The 23,033-nt window shown below is 43.6% G+C and overlaps 1 protein-coding gene across 1 annotated transcript in view; it reads right to left on the minus strand.

Annotated features, from left to right (window-relative positions):
- lrmp (lymphoid-restricted membrane protein) overlaps positions 1 to 22,220 on the minus strand; it is a gene marked incomplete at its 5' end in the record, with an annotated part of 38,295 nt that extends 16,075 nt beyond the window's left edge. Inside the window, 21 exons of the mRNA XM_083757360.1 lie at positions 1,576 to 1,729; positions 2,812 to 2,902; positions 4,534 to 4,580; positions 6,452 to 6,653; positions 8,429 to 8,540; positions 10,345 to 10,496; positions 11,031 to 11,132; positions 11,895 to 12,032; positions 12,652 to 12,745; positions 12,919 to 12,995; positions 13,801 to 13,860; positions 14,434 to 14,490; positions 17,161 to 17,238; positions 17,458 to 17,508; positions 17,884 to 18,001; positions 18,401 to 18,559; positions 18,665 to 18,740; positions 18,860 to 18,918; positions 20,213 to 20,470; positions 21,577 to 21,757; positions 22,145 to 22,220. Coding sequence (XP_083613486.1) covers positions 1,576 to 1,729; positions 2,812 to 2,902; positions 4,534 to 4,580; positions 6,452 to 6,653; positions 8,429 to 8,540; positions 10,345 to 10,496; positions 11,031 to 11,132; positions 11,895 to 12,032; positions 12,652 to 12,745; positions 12,919 to 12,995; positions 13,801 to 13,860; positions 14,434 to 14,490; positions 17,161 to 17,238; positions 17,458 to 17,508; positions 17,884 to 18,001; positions 18,401 to 18,559; positions 18,665 to 18,740; positions 18,860 to 18,918; positions 20,213 to 20,470; positions 21,577 to 21,757; positions 22,145 to 22,220 — 2,342 coding nt within the window. The remainder of the gene's footprint in view (positions 1 to 1,575; positions 1,730 to 2,811; positions 2,903 to 4,533; positions 4,581 to 6,451; positions 6,654 to 8,428; positions 8,541 to 10,344; positions 10,497 to 11,030; positions 11,133 to 11,894; positions 12,033 to 12,651; positions 12,746 to 12,918; positions 12,996 to 13,800; positions 13,861 to 14,433; positions 14,491 to 17,160; positions 17,239 to 17,457; positions 17,509 to 17,883; positions 18,002 to 18,400; positions 18,560 to 18,664; positions 18,741 to 18,859; positions 18,919 to 20,212; positions 20,471 to 21,576; positions 21,758 to 22,144) is intronic.
- Positions 22,221 to 23,033: the final 813 nt, after the last annotated feature.

The raw sequence follows: 23,033 nt of genomic DNA on the forward strand, positions 1-23,033 counted from the left end.
ATTACAAATTAACTGTACTGTAACTGGTTACTGGTTACTTTGTGCCGAGTTACAAATGAATAAATTCACATTTATTGTATTTTTTGTATCAGCCTCAAATGTATTATTGCTTTATAAACATGGTTGTCAACTTTTACCAGAAAGATTCACCCGCAATGTTAATCAAAAATGTTACCATTATAAGAATAGAATGAAGTAGAAGCTATTGCAATGGGGAGTTCCAATTTCACCATGTTATAGAAGGAGATGATACAGACAATACATAGGTTTAAAGGCCAGTCCACACCAATACAACTCCTTGCAACATGCAACTACTTGCAACCATTATCCCCAATGTTACAAGGAGTTGCAACAAAACAGTTTTAATTACTTTCTAGTTCCCACAACAAAACAGTTTTAATGCCTTTCCAGTTTCCACATCAATCCAAGGAGTTGCGAATAGCTGCATTGGTGCGATCTAGCCTTTGACTGACAGCACCTTTTTTAGTTGATTATGTACGTAATGTACCGGTACTAAGAAGGTCAATATTCTGGAGCGATATGATTCAGTCTTCCTGTCCTTTCCTAGAATGCAACACACTAAACACTAAGATATTGAGGTTGTGTTTTGCCTTGTGGGATGGGCCACTAGCATACATGCATACAATTAATTGACCAGCAATTATCTTCAGTTAAAATAGCAGATCTACAAGCTCACAACACAATGTGAGCTTGTAGATCTATTTCCTCAGAATGTTTTCCTATTATATAACCCATTACAGGGGTGAGCTGACAGTAGGGCTATTCAGAGCGCTGCCCTGGTAGTTTTGAAGATGCACGCAGGCCCGCACAGCCATTCGCAGTTTTCGCACATCGCTAACCTCGCTAACAAAACCTGGCGATCGACACCGAGTGCCACAACAGCACAGCTTGAAACAACAGGAGGAATTGTGTCGATCTACTAAAGTAGCCTACTCTAGGTGTCTGAAGTAGTCTAAACTAAAGAGTTGTATAACAGTGGCTGATGGATTCATGAACTATAATTAACACAATTCTTTCCAGGGAATTTTTAAAAAATGGGCGCTAGAGTGCCAGAAGATATGGCAGATTTTACTCTGAAAATCCCTACCTTCCATTGCCCCCCAAAACCGGGAGGCATAATCTCCCGTTACTTACCTCACGCTGGTAACGCTAAAGTCTCTCTAGAAGTGTTTATATTCCAAACAAGATGCATGCTGAAGTCAGTGAATCAATAAAAAAGACCTTAGGACACCTATACAGTACACGTGGTTTTGATTCTCAGGTGTATACTGTACACGTCCTCGTAACGCTCAGACTATCCTGCCACCAAGGATTACCAGCAAGAGGAGGAACTTGCACCTGTAAGTAGCTCTAGCAGATTCCGCTTGTAGCAAAGCATCTTCAATGTTTACTTTACCTTAGTGTTAAATTTACAGGGGTGACATTTGCAAGGTGAATACATAAATATCCCAGTCGCAGGGCAAACAATCCAACTCCAACTTCACAAGGCCACTAAGCCAGAATGACAGATGCATGAGGTTAAGTTAATAAGCCATTCGTATACTGGTGCAGTACCTCTCACTCTTGGTGCTACTAGATTGTACCACCTCCGTTGGTCTGGGAGGGGTGCCGTCAGCTATTACAGCTTGGTCTTGCTCAGATGTGCTGGACAGGTTCTGCAGCGAGCCACCAGGAACAGAATTGGCAGATGCTTCAAGGCCCGTTACATCTGTTCAGAGAATACAAGAACACCGATGAGTGAAGCGCGGCGGCTGCTACTACTAATGGCACCGGCCTACTCTAATCATGATGCCCCACCCAGTTATACCCCTTGTTTGGCTCTCTGTGTACCATATACTGTATGCCCATAAAGGCCTGTTGGCCTACTTGGAACGATGCAAGTTGGAAATGCATGCCCCACCCAGTTATTATGTCTGTGTCCCTTTTATGCCCATATATGAAGTTCTTTGTCAGGCATGCCCAAATATGGAGTCTATGCAGATGTCGGAACATAATTGTGATGTCAGAAAAGGCCAGCTCCATACTGTATATGGAGATCTAGGGGTGATCAATTGGCTAATTTGGGCCCTGTCCAGAGCCTGGGCCCTGTCCGCAGGAGCCTCTAGAGCGGTGCCAATTGGGCTCTGACCTACTTGGAATGATGCAAGAAAGAAATGAATGCACCCCCACTCAGTTATGTCCGTGTTCCTTTTATGCCCATACATGGAGTTCTTTGTCAGGCATGCCCAAATATGGAGTCTATGCTGATGTCAGAACAGGACAACTCCATGTACTGTAGATCAGGTCCAGAGCCCGGGCAGAGAGAGGCCTTTTGTGGCGATTCTGGACAACCAATGGGTCTGACCGACTCGACAATGTGCGCGGCACTCCCTATGCAGTGTTCCTCGAGTTACATGGAGAACACACAAACACACACACACTTGTACCTACTGGCCCAGGAACATCCTGAATCGAAACGTACAGAATGCTTACAGTATGTTGTAATTACCGGTAACCAGACAATTTTACAAACTCATTACAAAACACAGGTTATAGGGCTTTCAGTTTTGTACGGCATTCATTTTACTGGCCCAGGTGGAAGGCCACAAGGCGGTAACTGAAACATGACATTCAATGCTTGGTTAATAAGAAGAGACGTTGAGAATACGTGTGGATTGAGAGTAAAACACAGCAGTATAGTTGACCACAGTGCAAGATCGTGTCTGAGATAGAGAGATAAAGAGACAACAACCTTTGAGATAGAGGAGTGATAGCCAGAGCAGAGACGGAGAGAGTGGGGGGAGGACTTACCGTCGCTGTTTGAGTGGGTGGGTTTAAGAAGCGCATCCGTCTCTTGGCTGACAGATTGTGAGTGGGCGTTCAACAGCACCTCTGCCTCTTCCTGCAAAGACACACACGCACACAAAGCAGTGAGTGACCTTTACAAAATAAACTTTGTGTTGAGATCAAATAAGCAGTCCATTTAAACCAAACTGGACAAACAGCCTAGAACAAATCCCTTTCCCCATTGAGAAAACATTATAGAAAATGGGTAGCAAATATAATGAACAGGGAGCACTGCTGAACTGCGTCCTAACACTATTTTCAAATCAAAGGAAATGTGGAAACAAATTTACACAAGTGTAAATTTGTTAAGCCGATTTCACATGTATGTCACTCTGGTTAAGAGTGTCTGAATGCCTAAACTTTGTAACCAAGGGTGTACTATGGATAAATGATCACTCAGGATCTAGATGGGAAATGTGGCAACCAAGACAGCTTTTCATGAATTTGCCAAAACAAACCAGTCTTCATCCGTTTACATAACTTGTGCATCCTCTTTGAACTAAACTCTCCCAGGTCTGACAGCAGGAAAAAAGGTTCCATTTTATACTGCTAAAAGATGTAATTTAACATCTATTAATAGAAAATGAGGCTTTTACTGTGAGGAGAGGGTATATTCCCTCCCTCCAACAGTAAATCTTTTCACCTATTACCATGGTATGACCCCAGGCATTAGTCATCACTGTTATTCTATATAAGGAAGTAAAGGAAGGCCACAGCTTCTGCCTGGAACTGAGTGATGACGGGAGCAAATATGTGAACAACCATTTGGTAGGCAAATAATCCGATGAAGTTATGTAGAGAGTGTGTGTGCTTGTCTAATCACATAGCAGCTTAGCTATGGTTGCTATGCTGGCACTGGGAGATCTTTCAAAATAGGAATATGAAGCCAAACGGTGTGCCAATGTCCAAAATACTTGCGATGCCGACTTCAAATCAATATGGATTCAAATAAATATAGCAAGGAAGGAAAATAATGAGAAGGTATTCTGAGTTAAAACACATCTGCGTCCTGTTGTCCACTTGCAGGGGTGTGGCCCAAGGGGACAGAGGACTTCCTGACACTATGACAGCTTCCTGCGTCTCCTCCCCGAGATACATTCCACCAAACTATTAGATATCAGTCCTACATCCTGCACAGTACACGAAACATTTTGTGTTATGAAACTTTACAGATTTTGGTGCTGGGAACACCAATGTCATTGAGGCGTATATGATCCACTGTCTAACTGGCACGTTGAAGTTGCATTTGCTTAAAGCCACAGCACATACCTTGCATGTCCTCTCCCAGTCCCAAGATTATTGCAACTTTTGGGTTGGTTTTCAAACCTCAAACCTCAAATTCCCGCTTGGCCAGGGGAGATTAAAATTTGTACTTTGAGAGCATGCATCTCAAGGGGTTTATCATCTAATTAAGACATTTAATACAAGAAATACACAGCCCAGATACCCAAAGGTTTTACTTATATGAAATCCATAATTTGGTCACGCAATTCTCTCCCTCTCTGGCATCAATCTGTTCTTGGCTATGAATACTGTTATTTTCCACAATATCCGCATGAGAAATCTACAAGTCCAAACAATGCCAATTCTCATGGCTGCTTGTATCCATACAAGGACTTGGCTTGGGATTTCTCATTGGGCTCGTCTTTGTGAAAAGGATGACTTCTAATTGCTGGAATGATTTACCTGTGCAGGTTCACAGTTGACCTCAGGATCAGGGCAGGCTGCAGAGTCTGTGTGAGAGAAACAGAGACGTGACCAACAAGGAGACAGATGGAGAAAGAGAAGAGACTTTTAGACATGGAAAGTAGCTCTTTATTCAATTCCTTTATTGCCATTACAGGTACAACTAGAAAAAGTGCCCCTCGGGGCACAGGTCTCCACCAGGGCAGGTCAGGCTGTGGCCTCCTGGTGGCGCTATAATAAGCCAATGTGAAAAGGGTGCCATTTCTTCTTAAGCCTTGGATGGCAATTGAATGATTTGAGGCATTTTGTTCCAAAAATGTGTTTTGCAAAAATATACCTGTTGGTGGCACTATAACAGGCCAATGTGAAAAGGGTGGGACATATTCCTCAGCCTAGTAGGAACATCTGTGAAAGATTTCACATAAATTGCACGCTGCGTTCATGATGAGGCTTTTTGTTAAAAACGGGCCAATCCTGCAAATTTTTTAAGCCAATGTTGGCCAATCAGGATGGAATATGAAATATCGGACAGATCCGTCTTGAGCACATGACTATAGAGATACTGTGTAACGATTTGCGGGATTTTGGGACAATATATAATATCAAAAAGTCGGCCTCCTGGTGGTGCTATAACAGGCCGTTCTGGAATATTTGGGGCAGAGGTTCATCATTGGCATCTGGGGAGTGTGTGCAAAGTTTGGCATTGACCGGGTTTTAACGGTGCCGGTGATTAGCTGTACACAGATGGACGGACACACGGAAGGAGTGCAAAACATACTCTCTACCCATGTCTTCGGCATGGTGGAGACAACAAAAGATGCACTGAAAGATTTGATTAACATTATTTACACAGGAATAATGTACAGTATAATAGAGATATTTCAACCTATAATACTAAAGCAGAATATGATTCTAAAAACTAAGTTTTCCACCATATAAGACCAAGCAGACTTCCCACGGGATAACACTTTTACCACTGAGCTAATAGACTGCCCGCTTGATCAGGGGATAAAAGTGTGAGATCCTGTGCCTAGGTGAGACATTTTAGACACTCTAAATGTCTCAATAGAAGAGCAGGGAGACCAAATACAACCACCCCAAAAGTGATATTGTATTAACATATTCTACCATACAGATTGGACAAAAAGTACAGTCTCGACAGTTGCATGTAATGCATCTGTCCAAGTTGTACATGTAGTACATGTAGTAGTTCATGTGCTCACGCACCACAGTCCATGCAGGAGACAGTAGTGAACAATTTAGGCATTTAGCCGACGGTGCAGGTTTTAAAGTTCTCATTATTGAGCACATTCTTAGTCCATGTTCTTCTCGTCTCTCAGCCTGCCAGCCACTCATGCAGGCTGAGGAATGGGAGGGGGGGGGGGGACGACGACGCTGAAGTTAGTTTTGCACCTGGCCATAGAAGGACCTTGGGGAAGCCGTATTCAGGAAACACACCAACACTCACACACAGGGCCCATCAGGAGCCCAGAACCATACAGCCATAGAAGGCAGGGGTCTGTGCTCCCAAGGACCCGTTTCTGGGCACAGTGCGGATGCTTTAAGGATGGCTGAGTGCCCTCTGCCATTCGGGATTACATGGGGATAATCCATGCACTTCACACACACACACACACACACACCTCTAGTGGTTGTCTCAGAGGACTCAAGCCTACGGTATACTATGTCATATCACCCACCCAAGCAGAAAAATGTGTTTTGGCTTATTTTCAGTGAGCGACGTGGTCATACCAATGCATGAATGAAAATGGATTTAAGTAGGATGCTGCAGACCTGGAAATGACCAATCAGCTGTTTGTACAGTCAAAGCATATACTGCAGTCACTGAATTACACCCACATAATTATGTTCTGGAAATTAACTTCAGTTTTGCACACACACACACACACACACTTACCAGAATGGACGAAGGGAGGAGTGTCTACCGACGTCGTACTGTCACCCTCCGGTCCTTCGTTGAGTGTCTGTGTCAGCTCCACATGGATGTTGTTGCTGGTTTGTCTGTCATCCGCTCTACTACTGCAATTTCTCTCCTCCAACTCCTTCTTCAGGAAATCTTGGAGAGCAAACTCCTCATCCCAGTCCAAGTCGTCTTCAGGCTGGTTAGAGTTATAAGAGAGAAAGAGGAGACAGACAGAGAGAATGATGTGGTTTGAGAAAATAAACTCTTGTTATCTGAGCCGTGACAGATTGAACTGAGAATTCCTGAAGTCTGAATAACTTGAAACCACTTGGTCATCCAAAGTTTTAACCCATAGTTGGCAGAGAAATGTTTGACATGTCTTTTGCCATGAACTCATTCACTGCCAATCAATTTTTTTCCCAAAGCCCACACAGCCAATCGCATGTTTTGATGCATGTTGCGTGTTTTTACGCTAGATGGCGCTCTTTGCTAAAATGAGTTACCATTTAACCCTCAGTCATACAGAGGAACAGAAAATCATGTGATCGCAAAATCTCAGTCACTGCTGACTTCCATGTTACTGGATTTAAATCTCAGTCACTGCTGACTTCTGTTACTGGATTTGGGGAAAATAACTTTTCTCTCGCCTGCCTTCTTTTCCTCTCCATTATTGCCCAGACATGTTTTCAATGGACAATAACTAGAGAACTGAGGGTAAAAAACAAGCATAGAAAAGCTCAGTTTATCAACAATCGTACTGGAGATAAATATTCTGTGATTACTTGAAAGATAAGGCAACACTCAATTGTGGTGACATTTTGAAATGCTGGGAGGAGAGATTATTTTACTGAACTTTTTGAGGAACTGCAATCCCATGGTGACAAGAAAAGGCGTGAGAAGCATATTAAAAAACATTAACAAGAGGCACAATTAATAACATGAATTCTCTACGTTTATAAAAGTTTGAATTAATTTCAGAAGATTAACTGCATCACACAGGAATTAAATATAATTTAGTAAATATTATGATATAATTGACATGCCTGTCTTTACTATAATTGACATGCCTGTCTTTACTACTGTAGATGACACCCTCAGGCCTGAGGAGGACATGTAATAATCTCGTGCCTTAGTATGCCACAATAAACAAATATTTATCAGATTATATATTAGTTTGTCATTAATACCAATAAGCTCATCCCATTAAATATATGCTATTTTAACAAAATATATAATTGGCAGTTGCTACCGTTTTCCTATTCATTAAAATGGTGGAACAGAGGAGAATGAAGAGTGTATTTTGATGGAAATGGCACCACACACACACAGAGAGAGAGAGAGAGCTGGGTGCAGTTTCTCTGCGAGTCTTAAGTGTGTTTTTGTGGTGCCGCCAACGCACGTCTCCTATCTACCAGCCATCTGTCTGAAAATGTGCTCCGATGACGCTGCTGCAAACATTTTCGGTACAGTCAAGCATTCATTTGTGTTGCAGGTTAATTTGAGTGTTGTCACTGCTGGGTGTCAATGTCACACTGTGGAGTAGCTTTTCTGATGTCCATCATGAATGTTCAAAAACATAATTCTCTGGGTCCCTGGCTGGCTCCCTGGGTCCGCCCGAGCCTGAAAATTGCGTTTGGTTCGTTTTCACCACCAAGTGTCACTGTTGTGCAGCTTAACGCACACAGTACAGTAGAGAGGGACCCCCTGGGAACCCCCACACGGTAACTCTTTCACTCCCATCACGGAGTAACCTAGCGCCCGTGTCACCATACTTTCCCCCTCGGAGGACAGTCTGGTAACCACAGAGCAAAGACTGCCCCGCAGTGTCGGTAGGCCAATCAGAGACAGGCGGGGGCGGGTCTTTATGCAACCGGCGGGCCGTGATTTTGAGTCACGCCTCTCACCCATGTCTGCCAGTCTTTTCCTCCATCCACTCTACTCTCCCTCCCTCCCTCCATCCATCCATCTGACCTGCTGCTCGAGGTCTGGCGTCTGACAAGATGCCTCTCTGCTGTCCTGAGGAGACTTGAGCTCATCCAGTTCTTCAGACAGCTGACGTTTCTGATTCTCCTGCTCCTGCACCCTGCACACGCACACACACACACACACACACACACACACACACACACACACACACATTTTAGAAGGGAATAAAAATAACACATAAATGGCGTCCATGCTCATTTAATTAAAGTGTTACACAAATCCACAGTCATATTTCTTCACAAAGGTAAATCACCACTACACACACACACACACACACACACACACACACTATAAGACAGTACATTGGTCATACTGTACTGTACCCAACGTGCAGGCCCATGCAGTGTCCCATTCCGTTTCCCAGTGTGACCAATGCCAGTCCTCCCACCGACCCTTTGAATGTCCGTCTCCTCCCAGATTCAACCAAAGTCCTTAGTCTTTCCTGGTTTCTTTTTGCTATATTCCAGAACCAAAGTCCTTAGTCTTTCCTGGTTTCTTTTTTGCTATATTCCAGAACCAAAGTCCTTAGTCTTTCCTGGTTTCTTTTTTGCTATATTCCAGAACCAAAGTCCTTAGTCTTTTTGCTATATTCCAGATGGAATAATTGTTTGGAAACGTGAAGTTCTAGATAATGAACCAGAGGTCATTTGCCGGTCTAGACTGGGGGTTGGGCAGAGCTAGCCTTTTAGCCTTCTAGTTCCTAGGATGAAAGTGAACTCCAGCCAGGAATCCAACCAGCTCCTCCTGTCTGGTCTGATGCAGCAGCTGCACTACCTTCTCTAATACAGTATATATATGGAGAGGAAAGGCCACCTCCTGAAACAACAGATTAAGGTCCAGAATTGGCCCAGAACCAAACTCAGCGAGGCAGATCCAGAAGGGTCAGTGAGATCAGGATGATGGACAGACCATCCTTGGCCCCACCCCTAGCAACCAGCCAGCTGAGACACAACACAGGAGGAGTAGGACGGAGTGTCTCAATGTGAGGTTCAGGGTGCCTTGGTGACAAATTATAGAACAGTCTATTGTAATTGGGAGATATTGGCTTTTAAATTAAAAATGTATAAGCTAATTTTAAATTTGAATTTAAACTGCACTGCATTAGGTAGGTATCTTGCGCTACAGATGCATGTTCAACTAGAGAGTTCTCTCACACACAGTGTCAATTATCTAATGTAATCCTGGGTGCTACACTTCCTCTGCTAACCTGGGGGGGGCAGCAGACCGACCTCATGCCTCCTATGTATGAGGAGTCAAGGATGCTTCTTTTCACCTGACAGGGGGGAGTTGCCCCTGGCCGGACGTAGCGCATGGAAGGAACACGTTATTCTGACCAGTTCTTTTCCCCTCCATCAGGCGCCCCGGCTGGCCAGGGGGAGGCAGTTTAGAGACCAGGACTACTGCATGTTTTTGTGAGGGTACCTACCCTAGGGGACACGGGGAGAACATGCACCCACAGCGTCCCCAGCAGGAATTGAACCCAGGACCTTCTAGCTGTGAGGCGACAGCACTACAGACTGAAAAACATTTTTCAATACTTCAAATAGCCGATCTACAAGCTCACAATGTGACAATGTAGATCAGCCAATTCAAAAATGTTTTTCAAAATAGTAAAAAAGGCAAGGACGTTTAGGGATAAGGGGCTTAGGCAGTGACGAAAATAGATCCATAAGTGTACTATTGGAATAAGTGTACAAATGCAATCAAATCCAGTGTCTCTCAATGGAGTCCACCTCCAACCACTGCAAATGTGCTAGTTACATTGCATTAACATAGTCTACCGTACAGATTGTTTAAAATATTGTTTTATAATCCATTCTAATGCATTCAGGATTGCAGTTTTAAATTACAACACTCTGGATTTTACTTGCACAAACGCACAGAAACAAAGCCTCACTCACCTGACGGACAGGTGGAGGATGTCAGTTCGAGATCGCCTCATGTTGCCCGCCATCTTAATCAGTTCCTTCTCCAGCGAGTCCGTGTACTGGGCCAGCTGGTCCAGGCCGAGGTCCCAGCAGGCTCTCCTCGTGTCCAGCTCGGCCTGCACCGTCTGTGGGGCAAAACAAGTCAGTGTATAGCGCTTCCAATCAATGGCGTCGGGCAGAAATCACGCAGCCGGCGTTTCTGGAGTCCCCCTGTGCGTTTAAAACACCTTGACACCTTGAAATGATATGAAGTCCCTGGGATTGACCCGGCCGGAGCACTGACACACTGCCTGGACGACAGCGTCAGGAGTGAGGCATCAACAGTTCTGCTAATGATCAGCCTCTCATTTAGAGTGTTTACTGCTGTATGGAAGTACGTGGCTAATGAATGCATCGTTCATCGTTGTTAACAATGCAGGAGAGAGATGTGGGAGGGAGAGAGTGGGATATTTACAGAACGTGAAAGAGAGGGAGGAGGGGAGGGGCTGTGTTTCATGCTACAACACATCAACTAAACAGTGCTGCTTGGAAAGGGCCGGCTGAAGTTATATAACAGTTTGAACTAGATCTCTGCAGAGGAAAAAGAAAGACAGGAGAGACAGACAGAGACAGACAGAACGAGGAGAGAGTCACGACAATGTAAAAAAAGGCATGCTAACCTGCAGATTGTCATCAGTGCTGGTCTCTAGAGGCCTGGGGTCCTCTATCATGCTCCTGACTGTAGACAAGAGATGTACAACCTCCTCTCTGAATTCCCTTTTCTGAAAACCAACACAGACAGACATTATTATGAGAGACACGTACAATTAGCTTGGCAGTACAGAAAAGACGGGAGAAAAAAAGCTGAGCACCTGGCGTGTCACCACCGGGGCCAGGAAAGCACATTAACGAGATGTTAACGTTATAGTACTAATAATGCACTACGGTTTTCTACGGACATTATATAATGGGAGCAAACAGACTGAAGTGTGAATGAGTTTTACCGCCAGTTCAGTGATACAGTGACTATAGGGCTGTAGCGTAAGATTTAGACTCTCGTACTGTAGATGTATTTTATCGATTCTGACATTTTCAATCTACGAGAGTCTGCTTCATTACCTTTGGTCGAGAGCGAAACTCCACTGCCTCCGGTGAGGCAGTGGGGTGTTTTAATCCACTCCGTCTCGGAATCCGTTATCCATCTTGGATCTGTCCTCCATTGCAACTGCGCAACAGCGCCCCTGGCGGTCAGGGTTGCGCAGCCAGTTGCACTCATTTGGGGAGACGAGGACAGATCCAAGATGGATGACAGATTCCGAGACAAGAGTGGATTAAAACACCTTTTTTATTGAAAACTACAGACCTCCGGGTTTCAAATGCTTGCCAGAGAACAATCGGACAGGGTGGCAGCAGGATAATCACCTAAGATTCTGGATAATCACCTAAGATTGTTACTCCCTCCTCCAAATATTGTAAACTGTTGTGTGCGTGTGTGTAATGTATTCCTGCAAGTACCACAGTGTCTTGATGTAGCCAACAGTTACCAGTTTGTTAAGAAGGCCCCTGAACTCCAGGGCTACATGCTCAGGGTTGGGGCCCTGCAGCAGCAGCAGAACCTCCCTGTCCAGGGTCTGGTCAAGTGCAGAAGGAAAGCACAGCATGGAGGGCAGAGGTTCCACTCCCTGGAACAATGTCATGGACCACAGAATGACTGACATGCAATAAAAACATAGAGCAACCCCCACACAAAGCAAATAAAATACAAAAACAAAAGGATGGATTATGCAATTGTCAGACAGGGTTATAGAACCACTGATCTGGTACAAGGCTCTGACTTTTAATCGTTTATTGTCACAACACAGGTTTACAGGTGTAAAGAAGTGGGTGGGTGAAGGTTTTTGGTGGAATTAATTGAAGACCACATACGGACACCAATGTGTAGATTGTGTTAATAGAAGTTACATAACACAACGTGACTAAAGGCTGGTGAAGTGGTGCTTGGTGGGTGGGTAGTGGTTTTTATGTAGCGCAGCGTGCATCCAGGCAGTTGAAAGGAGTGGGTGCAAAAGGGGGATGAGAGCTAAAGGCAGAGGTGTAGCTGAAATCAATTCAAAGGAGCTTTATTGGCATGAGAAAAGCAAGTGTCAAAATATAACAAACAAAAAAATATAAACAAAAAATGTGAGAGTGAGAGAGTGAGTGAGTGAGTGAGAGAGAGAGAGAATTAAATACAAAAGGTTGAGACAGACAGACATAAGAGAATGAGTGTGAGAATATAAAATAGAGTGGAGAAGTACTGACCTCCAGTGGTAACTCTGCCAGAGTCAGTTCTGTCTGCAGGGATCCTGAATTGGTCTGGTTCAACCTGTAGGCAGCCGACAGTGTCAGACCAGCCCTGTAGTAGAGGATGGGAACACAAGACAGGACCATAGCTTTTTAAACAAATGTTGCTTGGTTGGTAAAAGAATAGAGAAATTGTGATTATTAAATTAGATCAAATTTAATGAATAAAAAAACCAACAACAAAACAAGGTACAGTAGGATGAATCAGTTTTAGGTTTTACTCACCCAGACATGGGTGAGTATGGTTCCGGATGCATCATCTGCATCTGGTTCTCCAGTTTTGTTTTGTTATCTCGCAGCAGCTGCAGTAAACAGCGCAATCAATGAAAAGTTAGACATGCAGGGTTTAGATTCCCACCCATGGGCCATGGATTACATATAGACATTCAGTTATAACTGGTTATTTTAATGGAGAACCCCAGTGGATGGGGGGGGGGGGGGGGGGTAAGTAAGTACTGTACATCCACTCATTTACAATTACCAGTTCTATATGAGAGCTACAATTCACCATTTGTCAGCCTTCCGATTGGTCCCTGACTTACTAACTAACTAGCAGGCTCTTAATTAGCAGGCTCTTTCTGCCTTGTTCCACCTTGTTTATGTTGAATTTGCTGAAACATAATTTATTTGAAAAAACTTAAAACAAAAGATGTCACAAAATAATATGCCCAGTTACAAGGCTGCACCTGTGATGTTCCTTTTTACGGACACGAAAAAAGGAATATCCGCACTCTTGAGTATAGTTTCTTGAGCGTCCGTTTCTCTAGGTAGACTGCTGCTGTGTATTCATTAATAAAGAAACTCATAAGAACCTATACTCAAGAGTGTGGATATTCCTTTTTTCATTGATCTTAAAAAATCTGCACCATCAGCTACAGAGACTACTCTAATCTATTTCACACCAGCAAAAACTGTCCTTCATAAAAGTGAATAAAACAACATTTGGACGAGACAGTGGGAAATAAATAAGTAACCCTCCAGCTTAATTTATATTCTATCACAACATAGTTTTCCTTGGACAATACAGATGTACAATCTCACAACGCATTGTGAGGTTGTAGACTGGCTATGTTTTTATTTTAAGTATAAATTTGCCTACGGAATCACCTGTGTGACAGAGGAGTATTCCTCCACGGCTGCCTTCAGTTCCTCAATCTGTCTGTCTTTCTGTGAAGGAGGGAACGCAAACACCAAAATCAATGAACAGGCTGAAAGTTAATGTACACTTTAGGTCCGTCACAAACTGTATGGAGAGTGGTTAGAAATGGAGCATACCTACAGTATTTACGCACGCTCACTCATTCTCTTACATGTGCACAAATCATAATTATGATCTAAGACTAACTAGGATAACTTTATAGCTTTTCACAATGGACCAAGTGCGCATAAGAACAGAGGCCATCGATTGATTGAAGTATTTATTAAAGTGGACGACCCAATAAAGCATTACACTTGTTTACAAGGGGGTCCACCTTGTTCAATTCACCAAAACATTGAGACGTACAAAGATCCTGTCTGAAAATCTGGATTCACCGTTACTTGTGCTGCAAAATAAATCTGAAAGTACTGAAGTACAATCTGACAAGTCGCTGTCTGTATTTACCATTCAATGTGCCTGTTCGTAACAAAAATCAACTAACTAAAAGGAATAAAACAATCAAACAAACCTATCTCTGATCTACGGTGAAGCAACAAATACTGAGTCTGACTTTAGGTTTAGAACAAAGATAAGGTGCTAACCTCTAGTAGTATGGTGTCCTTCTCACTCATGACAGCATCCAAGGAGTGGATCTGAACCTGAGAGCAAAGACAATGTGCAGAGCAGAGTTAGACAAAATTGTAGAAAGCATCACTGGCACTTGCCACATAACGTTATGACATGTCTGACATCATCGGTACCTTTCCATAATTTGCGTACACAGAAGACATTTAGGGTACTTTTGCCACGCTATACTGTACAGTATGTATAATATTGGTGTGTGTGCGCGTGCATGCGTGCTCGCGCATCAGGACAATGAAATTCCGGTTCAAAATCAGTAAAGCAAGTAGTGAGATCTTCAGCCCAATTTCTTTTTTCGGTCAGTATAATTTACTTTACATGCCATGGTATATTTGATAACAAAACATGGTTCTGTTAAACATTTCTTTATCCATACATGCATTTCCATCCACTTATTTTTTTTCTTATAATTATCCCACGATTTTGCAACCCAGTTTTTTCACCCAGTGCCAATTATCTAATGTAATCTTGGGCACTACACTTCCTCTGCCAACCTGGGGGGGCAGCGGACTGACCTCATGCCGCCTCCTATGCATGAGTCCAAGCTGCTTCTTTTCACCTGACAGGGGGGAATTTCCCTGGCCGGACATGGCACGTGGAAGGAACACGTTATTCCGACCAGTTCCTTTCCCCTCCATCAGGCGCCCCAGCTGGCCAGGGGGAGGTAGTTTTAGAGACCAGGATTACTGCATGTTTTTGTGAGGGTACCTACCTACCCAGGGGACACGGGGAGAACATGCAATTTTAATATGTTGAAAGCCTAGCCTTAGTGAGAACATTCAGAGCCCCCCACCTCACCTCATCAAAAATACACTTTTTCGTCAGAACAAATATTTTACGAGGAAAGAAAATGTTGTAGTTACTCCTCTGCGCCCTCTACAGATCTTGTCAATAGAAAAATCCCATTGACCAGATTATTCCTTCCGGTGAAATACTTTTTTTGGTCAAAACTAAGGAAAGTAGGCTTTCAACTCAAACCGTCTTTGTTTTGGCGAGGTGTGCTGTGTGCAACGGCTTGAAAGCAACATAGCATTATGGAGAACTCCTTCCAATGCTATTGACAAGAGCCAACTTTTTCCATGCCAATTAAGTGCATTTTAATTACTGTCTGAGAGGGAAAGAGACACAGAGAAGCCTCTTTGAATGAGAAACGGAGAGAAAGAGCAAGAGCAAGAGTACGTGATAGTAAGCGAGAGCGAACGCAACATACAGGAGCAGAGAATAAGAGGGAGAGAGAGAGTTAGGTCAACATACAGGAGCAGAGAATGTAAGAGGGAGAGAGAGAGTTAGGTCAACATACAGGAGCAGAGAATAGGAGGGAGAGAGAGAGAGAGAGAGAGAGAGTTAGGTCAACATACAGGAGCAGAGAATGTAAGAGGGAGAGAGAGAGTTAGGTCAACATACAGGAGCAGAGAATGTAAGAGGGAGAGAGAGAGTTAGGTCAACATACAGGAGCAGAGAATAGGAGGGAGAGAGAGAGAGAGTTAGGTCAACATACAGGAGCAGAGAATAGGAGGGGGAGAGAGAGAGTTAGGTCAACATACAGGAGCAGAGAATAAGAGAGAGAGAGAGAGAGTTAGGTCAACATACAGGAGCAGAGAATAAGAGAGAGAGAGAGAGAGTTAGGTCAACATACAGGAGCAGAGAATAAGAGAGAGAGAGAGAGAGTTAGGTCAACATACAGGAGCAGAGAATAAGAGAGAGAGAGAGAGAGTTAGGTCAACATACAGGAGCAGAGAATAGGAGGGAGAGAGAGAGAGTTAGGTCAACATACAGGAGCAGAGAATGTAAGAGGGAGAGAGAGAGAGAGTTAGGTCAACATACAGGAGCAGAGAATAGGAGGGAGAGAGAGAGAGAGAGTTAGGTCAACATACAGGAGCAGAGAATAGGAGGGAGAGAGAGAGAGAGAGAGTTAGGTCAACATACAGGAGCAGAGAATAGGAGGGAGAGAGAGAGAGAGTTAGGTCAACATACAGGAGCAGAGAATAGGAGGGAGAGAGAGAGAGTTAGGTCAACATACAGGAGCAGAGAATGTAAGAGGGAGAGAGAGAGAGTTAGGTCAACATACAGGAGCAGAGAATAGGAGGGAGAGAGAGAGAGTTAGGTCAACATACAGGAGCAGAGAATAAGAGGGAGAGAGAGAGAGTTAGGTCAACATACAGGAGCAGAGAATAGGAGGGAGAGAGAGAGAGAGAGTTAGGTCAACATACAGGAGCAGAGAATGTAAGAGAGAGAGAGAGAGAGAGAGTTAGGTCAACATACAGGAGCAGAGAATAAGAGGGAGAGAGAGAGAGAGAGAGAGTTAGGTCAACATACAGGAGCAGAGAATGTAAGAGGGAGAGAGAGAGAGAGTTAGGTCAACATACAGGAGCAGAGAATAAGAGGGAGAGAGAGAGAGAGAGAGAGAGAGAGAGAGAGAGAGTTAGGTCAACATACAGGAGCAGAGAATAAGAGGGGGAGAGAGAGAGAGAGAGAGAGAGTTAGGTCAACATACAGGAGCAGAGAATGTAAGAGGGAGAGAGAGAGAGAGTTAGGTCAACATACAGGAGCAGAGAATAAGAGGGAGAGAGAGAGAGAGAGAGTTAGGTCAACATACAGGAGCAGAGATTAAGAATAAGAGGGAGAGAGAGAGAGTTAGGTCAACATACAGGAGCAGAGAATAAGAGGGAGAGAGAGAGTTAGGTCACCTGGAGGTCAGTGTTATGGCCACACAGTTCCACTAGCTTCCTCTGAAACTCCTCCATCTCCATGGTAACCTTGAAGTTCTGAGGAGGGCCAGAAGACTGTTAAGGCAGCCAATCACAACAGCTCATGCCACAAATAGTGACATTTTGTATCGGCAACCTATGATTGGATGTTACAGATCAAATGTAATTTGATGTAATTTGGGGATTAATAGTGAATCTAGATGAAATGAAATCTAAATGGAATTGACTTGCTTAAGCCCTCATTGGTTTCATTGTGCCATTTCTTTGATGCCATACCTCTTCCTGAAGTGATGCGATGTCAGCAATAAGACTTTGGTTCTCTTTCTCCTATAGAGTAAAATGACAGTAAAAGCATCAGCAGCCCAGTCCTGAATTTGTTATTCATACTATATCAGTGTTAGGCAAGAATCTGAATCATCTTCATAATAATCAATTGAAGAAAATAAAGAGACAAGACAACTATATAATAAGGTGCATGAGCATAGCAGCTGGTAGGCAAAGAATAAGCACTGTGCTTCAAGTTCAACCCATTCCTTTTTTCGGACATTGCAATTGGAGTTGGTTGGATATCCTGTACATTTATGATGACGATTGTCTTGTTGTACATCCACACAAGTGTGGTTTGACTTGTAAACCAAGACCTCAGTTACTATGGAGCCGAAACGTCAGCCGAAAATGTTATTGTGTGTGAGAGAGACTGACCATATTCCTGCAGTGTTGAGAGGCGCGGACCCGGCCCTCCTCGGTACTACTTAATGTCAACTTCATCTCCTCCACTTCGTCCTTCAACATCTTTTCCTTCTGGGCCAGCTGCTGGCTCCTACAGAGACACACAGCAGGAGACACCAGTCACTGTATGCGACCGGTCCTTTCCCCACTGGAACGTAGTATAAGAACTTGGCGTTCTCACCAAGTTGGCCGGGGGGCACTATGCCTAAAGCTAACCTTAATTGCAATAAAATAATTTGCGACGCATTTTTACATAGGATAAATAAGCAGCGCTAGGAGACGATCCAGCGGGAAAGGCTCCTCCGCATACTGCATCTGTGCGATTGTCGGTTTAGATACTTTTCCCTGTTGTCGAGTGAGTTCCACCATCTCTGTGCGTGCCTGTGTGCGAGACCGTGCGTGTGCATGCGTGTATGTGCGTGCGTGCATGAACGTGCGTGCGTGCATGAACGTGTGTGTGTGTGTGTGTGCGTGCATGCGTGCATCATACATTCTGGCCTGGTTGTGGAGATCCTCGTTCTCCTCAGTGAGCTTCTGGTTAGTCTCCTCTGTGCTCTCCACAACCAGCTTCAGCCTTTTCACCTCGTCCTGGAGCCTCTGGTTGCTCATCTGGAGGTCGGCCACACAGTACATCAGGTCCGACGTCTCACTGTGTGGAGTGGGTGGAGGGGTGCATACACATACTCATTTGAACACAGGCACAAGTTGACATCTACACGCTTACAAAGTAAAGATAAAAAGTTAAGTTACTTACAGATCCACTCTGGATGCCTCGCCTCCAAATCCCTCTAAACTGCCTGATGTCATGTTAAGAAGCATGGACCTCTTGGCTGCAGCAAACATTTACACACAATCTGCTTATCTCCATATGCGTGATAAAAGGATAAACTAAACAGTAAATAGTGTGTGTGTGTGTGTGTGTGTGTGTGTGTGTGTGTGTGCGTCTCACCTGAGATGCCGTCTATGAATTTGGCTGAATCCTGAGGTAGGTCGTCAGTTGACTCTTCCCTAAAGTCACAACAGAGAGACTGGTTCAGAGTCCTGTCTGTCTGTCCTTGACCACGCAGAAACACTCAACAGCTGCTTCAGCAAATAGCACTCGTTCCTGGTGTTGCTATGCGACTGCTGAAAGGCCGTCTGACGTCTAATGATAATCTGCTAAAGTTAAAATCTTTACCTTTTCAGCGATTTACGGTGCTGGAGAAAACAAACTACTGAACGTTTCCTTTTCTTTGCAAATCAGGATTTAAACAGTCAAAGAGCAATGCCATTACTGTTATTCAACAACACATAACTAACAGAAGCCATCGCTAACAGAAAGCAATACCCTGGGCTGAATGCATACTAGCCTGAGAGGAATTGGTGACAAATTAAATAACTGCAGAGACTGAACAATGCATGTCTACAGACTTGCATGTCACACACAGCTGTCAAATGAGAATGCACGCAGCTGAAACTATGCAGAAATGTCATCGGATGCATTACACAACAACACGCCTACACACCAACTTGCATAACTAGACCAAAATGGAAATAAGTCCGTGCCTTTATTGTGTTATCCTTGCCAAAGAAGCTGCTTATTATAATTGGCTCCGCCAGGCCGAAGGCATGGCGGAGCACCCCGTCTATGTGTGTGTCCTCAACAAAACATGAACTGGTTGGAATAATGTGTTCCTTCCACACGCTACGGCTTACCGGGAAAACTCCCCCTGTCAGGTGATAAGAAGCGGCCTGCTCACTCATGCATTGAAGGAAGCATGAGCCCAGTTCAGGGCTCTCCCCAGGTTGGCAGAGGGAGAGTAGTGCCCAGGATTACAGTTTAGGCAATTGGCACCGGGTGAAAAATGGGTTACAAAATCACGAGACGGTGAGACAAAAAAACGTATACGCAAAAAAATAAATCTCTGTTGTCCTGGACAGTCAGCTCTTCAGATCTTTTGAAGTTAAGCTGTATGAAATACTTGCCATTAAAATAGTGGTTGCAACTGTATTGATTGCCCGAGTCCCGTGGTGGGACTTCTACTCTGGTTTTGGTGAAATATTAAGTAGTTCCAGTCATTTTGTGGGGGGCACAGGGGGCCACGCATTAAAAGTAAATTAATCCACAAAACTAACGTCATTTGTATTGTTGACCCATTTCTAAAATATTAGTGCAACTTTGGTACATTTTTGACCCCTCTATCACACAGAACTATGTTTTGTGTCCATATTACTTCTGAACTATCCCTTTTAAGGCACATGGATTTATTTTACTTGGTTCACCTATGATCCTAGATTACTATTTCTATGCATAATGCATTACCTTGTGTTTACGGCAAATCGCTCTGGATTAAGAGTGTCTGCCCTCAGCTTCATGAGGTGTTTCTTTACGGTGGCCGCTTTCTCTTGCTTTTTAGCTGCAACAGGTTTCTTTGCAGTCTGACTGACATTGAAATCAGACACAACCTTGACAATGAGTTCACCGACGTTGGGACTGGTGTTCTTGGTTTTGACGGCTTTCTTCTTGGGTGTTTTAGTCTCGGAGGCAGCTGGAGCCAGGACGTCTATTTCTAACAACGAACTGTAAAGTTTGAGTAGAGACGGATACATTTGATAGTACACCACTTGCTTTTTCTTATAAAGTCACAGATTTGGCATTGCTAAAATATATTTTCCTGGAGATTATCTAAATCACTTTCAACCTGGAATCCCTATTATATTTTTAGCATTGATTGATTGAAGTATTTATTAGTTCAGATTTATTATTCAGATTTTACGGGGGCCAGTTTCAAATTGCAGCAGTCCGTAGGTGCCCTTCGAGAGTGGTTTTGAAGGAGTCAAGGGATTTGCATGTCTTAATGACTGTTGGTAGGGCGTTTTTGTGGCATAGGAGCAAAACTAATTTAGTCCCTAGTTAGTGCCGAATCTGGGTTGCACATGGTTTGTTGAACTCCCTCTGGTGTTGTGGGTGTGGACTTCGTTGACATTAAGGAAATATTTAGACAGGTACATGGGTATCTTGGTGGTTATGGTGTAGCGAATCTTGTGTACCAGACCCATTGCTGTAGCCATTCCAGCCTGTCAAGAGGGCAGGGGTGAAGTGGGTTCGAGGAGTGAGGCAAAGTAGTAGCCTGACCACTTTGTTTTGGGAAATCTGGAGCCTTGTTTTAAGGGCCTTTGACCGTACTACCTGTACTGTTAACAGTTGTGAACCCATTTAGGACGGGTACCCCTTTTGGGATTTTTACCTTTCAATAGTTGTTGCTATAGTACAGAAACAAAATATATTTTTTTTAATAAATATTTTTCAGAAATCTTAGGTCAGGACTCAGGAGTTAGAACGCATTTTTAGAAATCCTCAGGTATATTCAATCAACCAACCAATGCAGTTAAGTCTATGAATGCAGGAGCTGTAATTCTGTATCAGACTAATGTGGGCTTATTGTTGTTCCAACTAGTGTTGTCGTCGTTAGTGTATTAATTTAATCTGCACATAGCTTTGTTGTGAACAGTCTACCTCATAGGTACTGTAAATTGCACCTACAGTATGCCACTCATAAAAACAGCGTGTCTGGGTTCCATTTCTATTCTTTTTCATGATCCCAGCTTACCTCAGCACCATGACTGTGCGTATTCTTTTTACGTTTTGGACAGAAAACATTCATGGGGGGGGGGGGTTTCTCATACCCATTGTTGCGGCAGTCATCAATCCACTCCTTCATGATGGCATGGTATGTGTCCAGGTCGATGGAAACGTCCTTGTGGTCGGGATCAAGCATGTTGCAAAGGCCCTCTAGCCCGCTGTCTTCCGAACTGCGGCATGTGGTGTTACGCAGGTAGTCAACGATGTGAGACACGTACACTTTACCTGGTAGGAGAGACATTAAGCCATTTTACTTGCTTCCTTATTGTCATGGCTTTTGTTTTGCTTTCCTTGGATAAGACGGTTAAATAAAATGACTGTAAATCGTACAATAAGCTTAGGAACTAGTACTACTCACATTGAGTTGAACAAACTGTTAAAGTTGCATCTGTTTTACTTTTTCCAATGGGCACAGGGGCACGACATGGATACTGATCCTTTAGAAATGCAGGGATCTTACTTTACCCATAAACACATACACACTACAATAACTTAATGGGATTCTCCCTTCAGTGAACGCTGTCAAAATAACATTACTAGAAGTCCTATCAGAAGATATTTGCTCTATATGAAACGTGTGTGTGTGTGTGTGGGGGGGGGGTGTGTGTGTACCTCTGCGCTGTGTGTCACAGGCATGGAACATAGTGTCGAGTAGATCCTCTTCACAGATGAGACTAACTTCGGCCATCGTGTCTTTATTGGTTTCAGACATAGATATAGATACTGCAAGCATAGCACGCACACACACACACACACACACACACACACACACACACACACACACACACACACACACACACACACACACACACACACGCACAGTTACAAATTAAATAACATTTGCTGATTGAGGGATAGTCTACAATCCACATGCTTCCGTTTCGATTTTAAAAAAACAGTATAGGTGACCATATGGTTCAAAGAAACGTTGCGTTTATTATTACCAGTATTAAGCTTAAATACAATCACTGTCTTTTGGTGTGCTTGTCACGCGGACAGTTCCGTTAGAAATCACTGAAAGCATGCACCCTCGTTGGGTTGGGTGTAATATTGCGATTATATATGGTCGTTACAATACAAACAATATAAAACATGTAATTAAAAATGTTGTCATACCGTCGGGTAAAAAAAACGGCTAGGTATTTATCTCCGTTTGCCGTTTGTCCATGGAAATACGACCGGGTCTGAAAACAATTGTAAACAATTGCGTTGTTGACACTGTTGAGCTAATTGATGAGCTAGCTATAAATACAGAAAAACATAACTTCCCTGTTAGCTCAATTGCAGATATCATTTGAAAATATGTAGTAGTTTTTTTTTCCACCCCCAAACACGTACATATCGTAAGTATTTTAACCGTTGCGCCATCGTCTCACCAGGACAGGTGACGCACTACTACTTGCCACTGAGGCTGAGCGCTGAGTCAGCGCCGTTTGATCTCCGCGCGAGGCGAAACAAGATCACGTGGTTTTCATGTATGGCGCAGATGGGCCGATATGAG

Source organism: Protomyctophum parallelum (genome assembly GCF_964188405.1).
Source record: "Protomyctophum parallelum genome assembly, chromosome: 22".
In the NCBI taxonomy this organism is placed as follows: domain Eukaryota; kingdom Metazoa; phylum Chordata; class Actinopteri; order Myctophiformes; family Myctophidae; genus Protomyctophum; species Protomyctophum parallelum.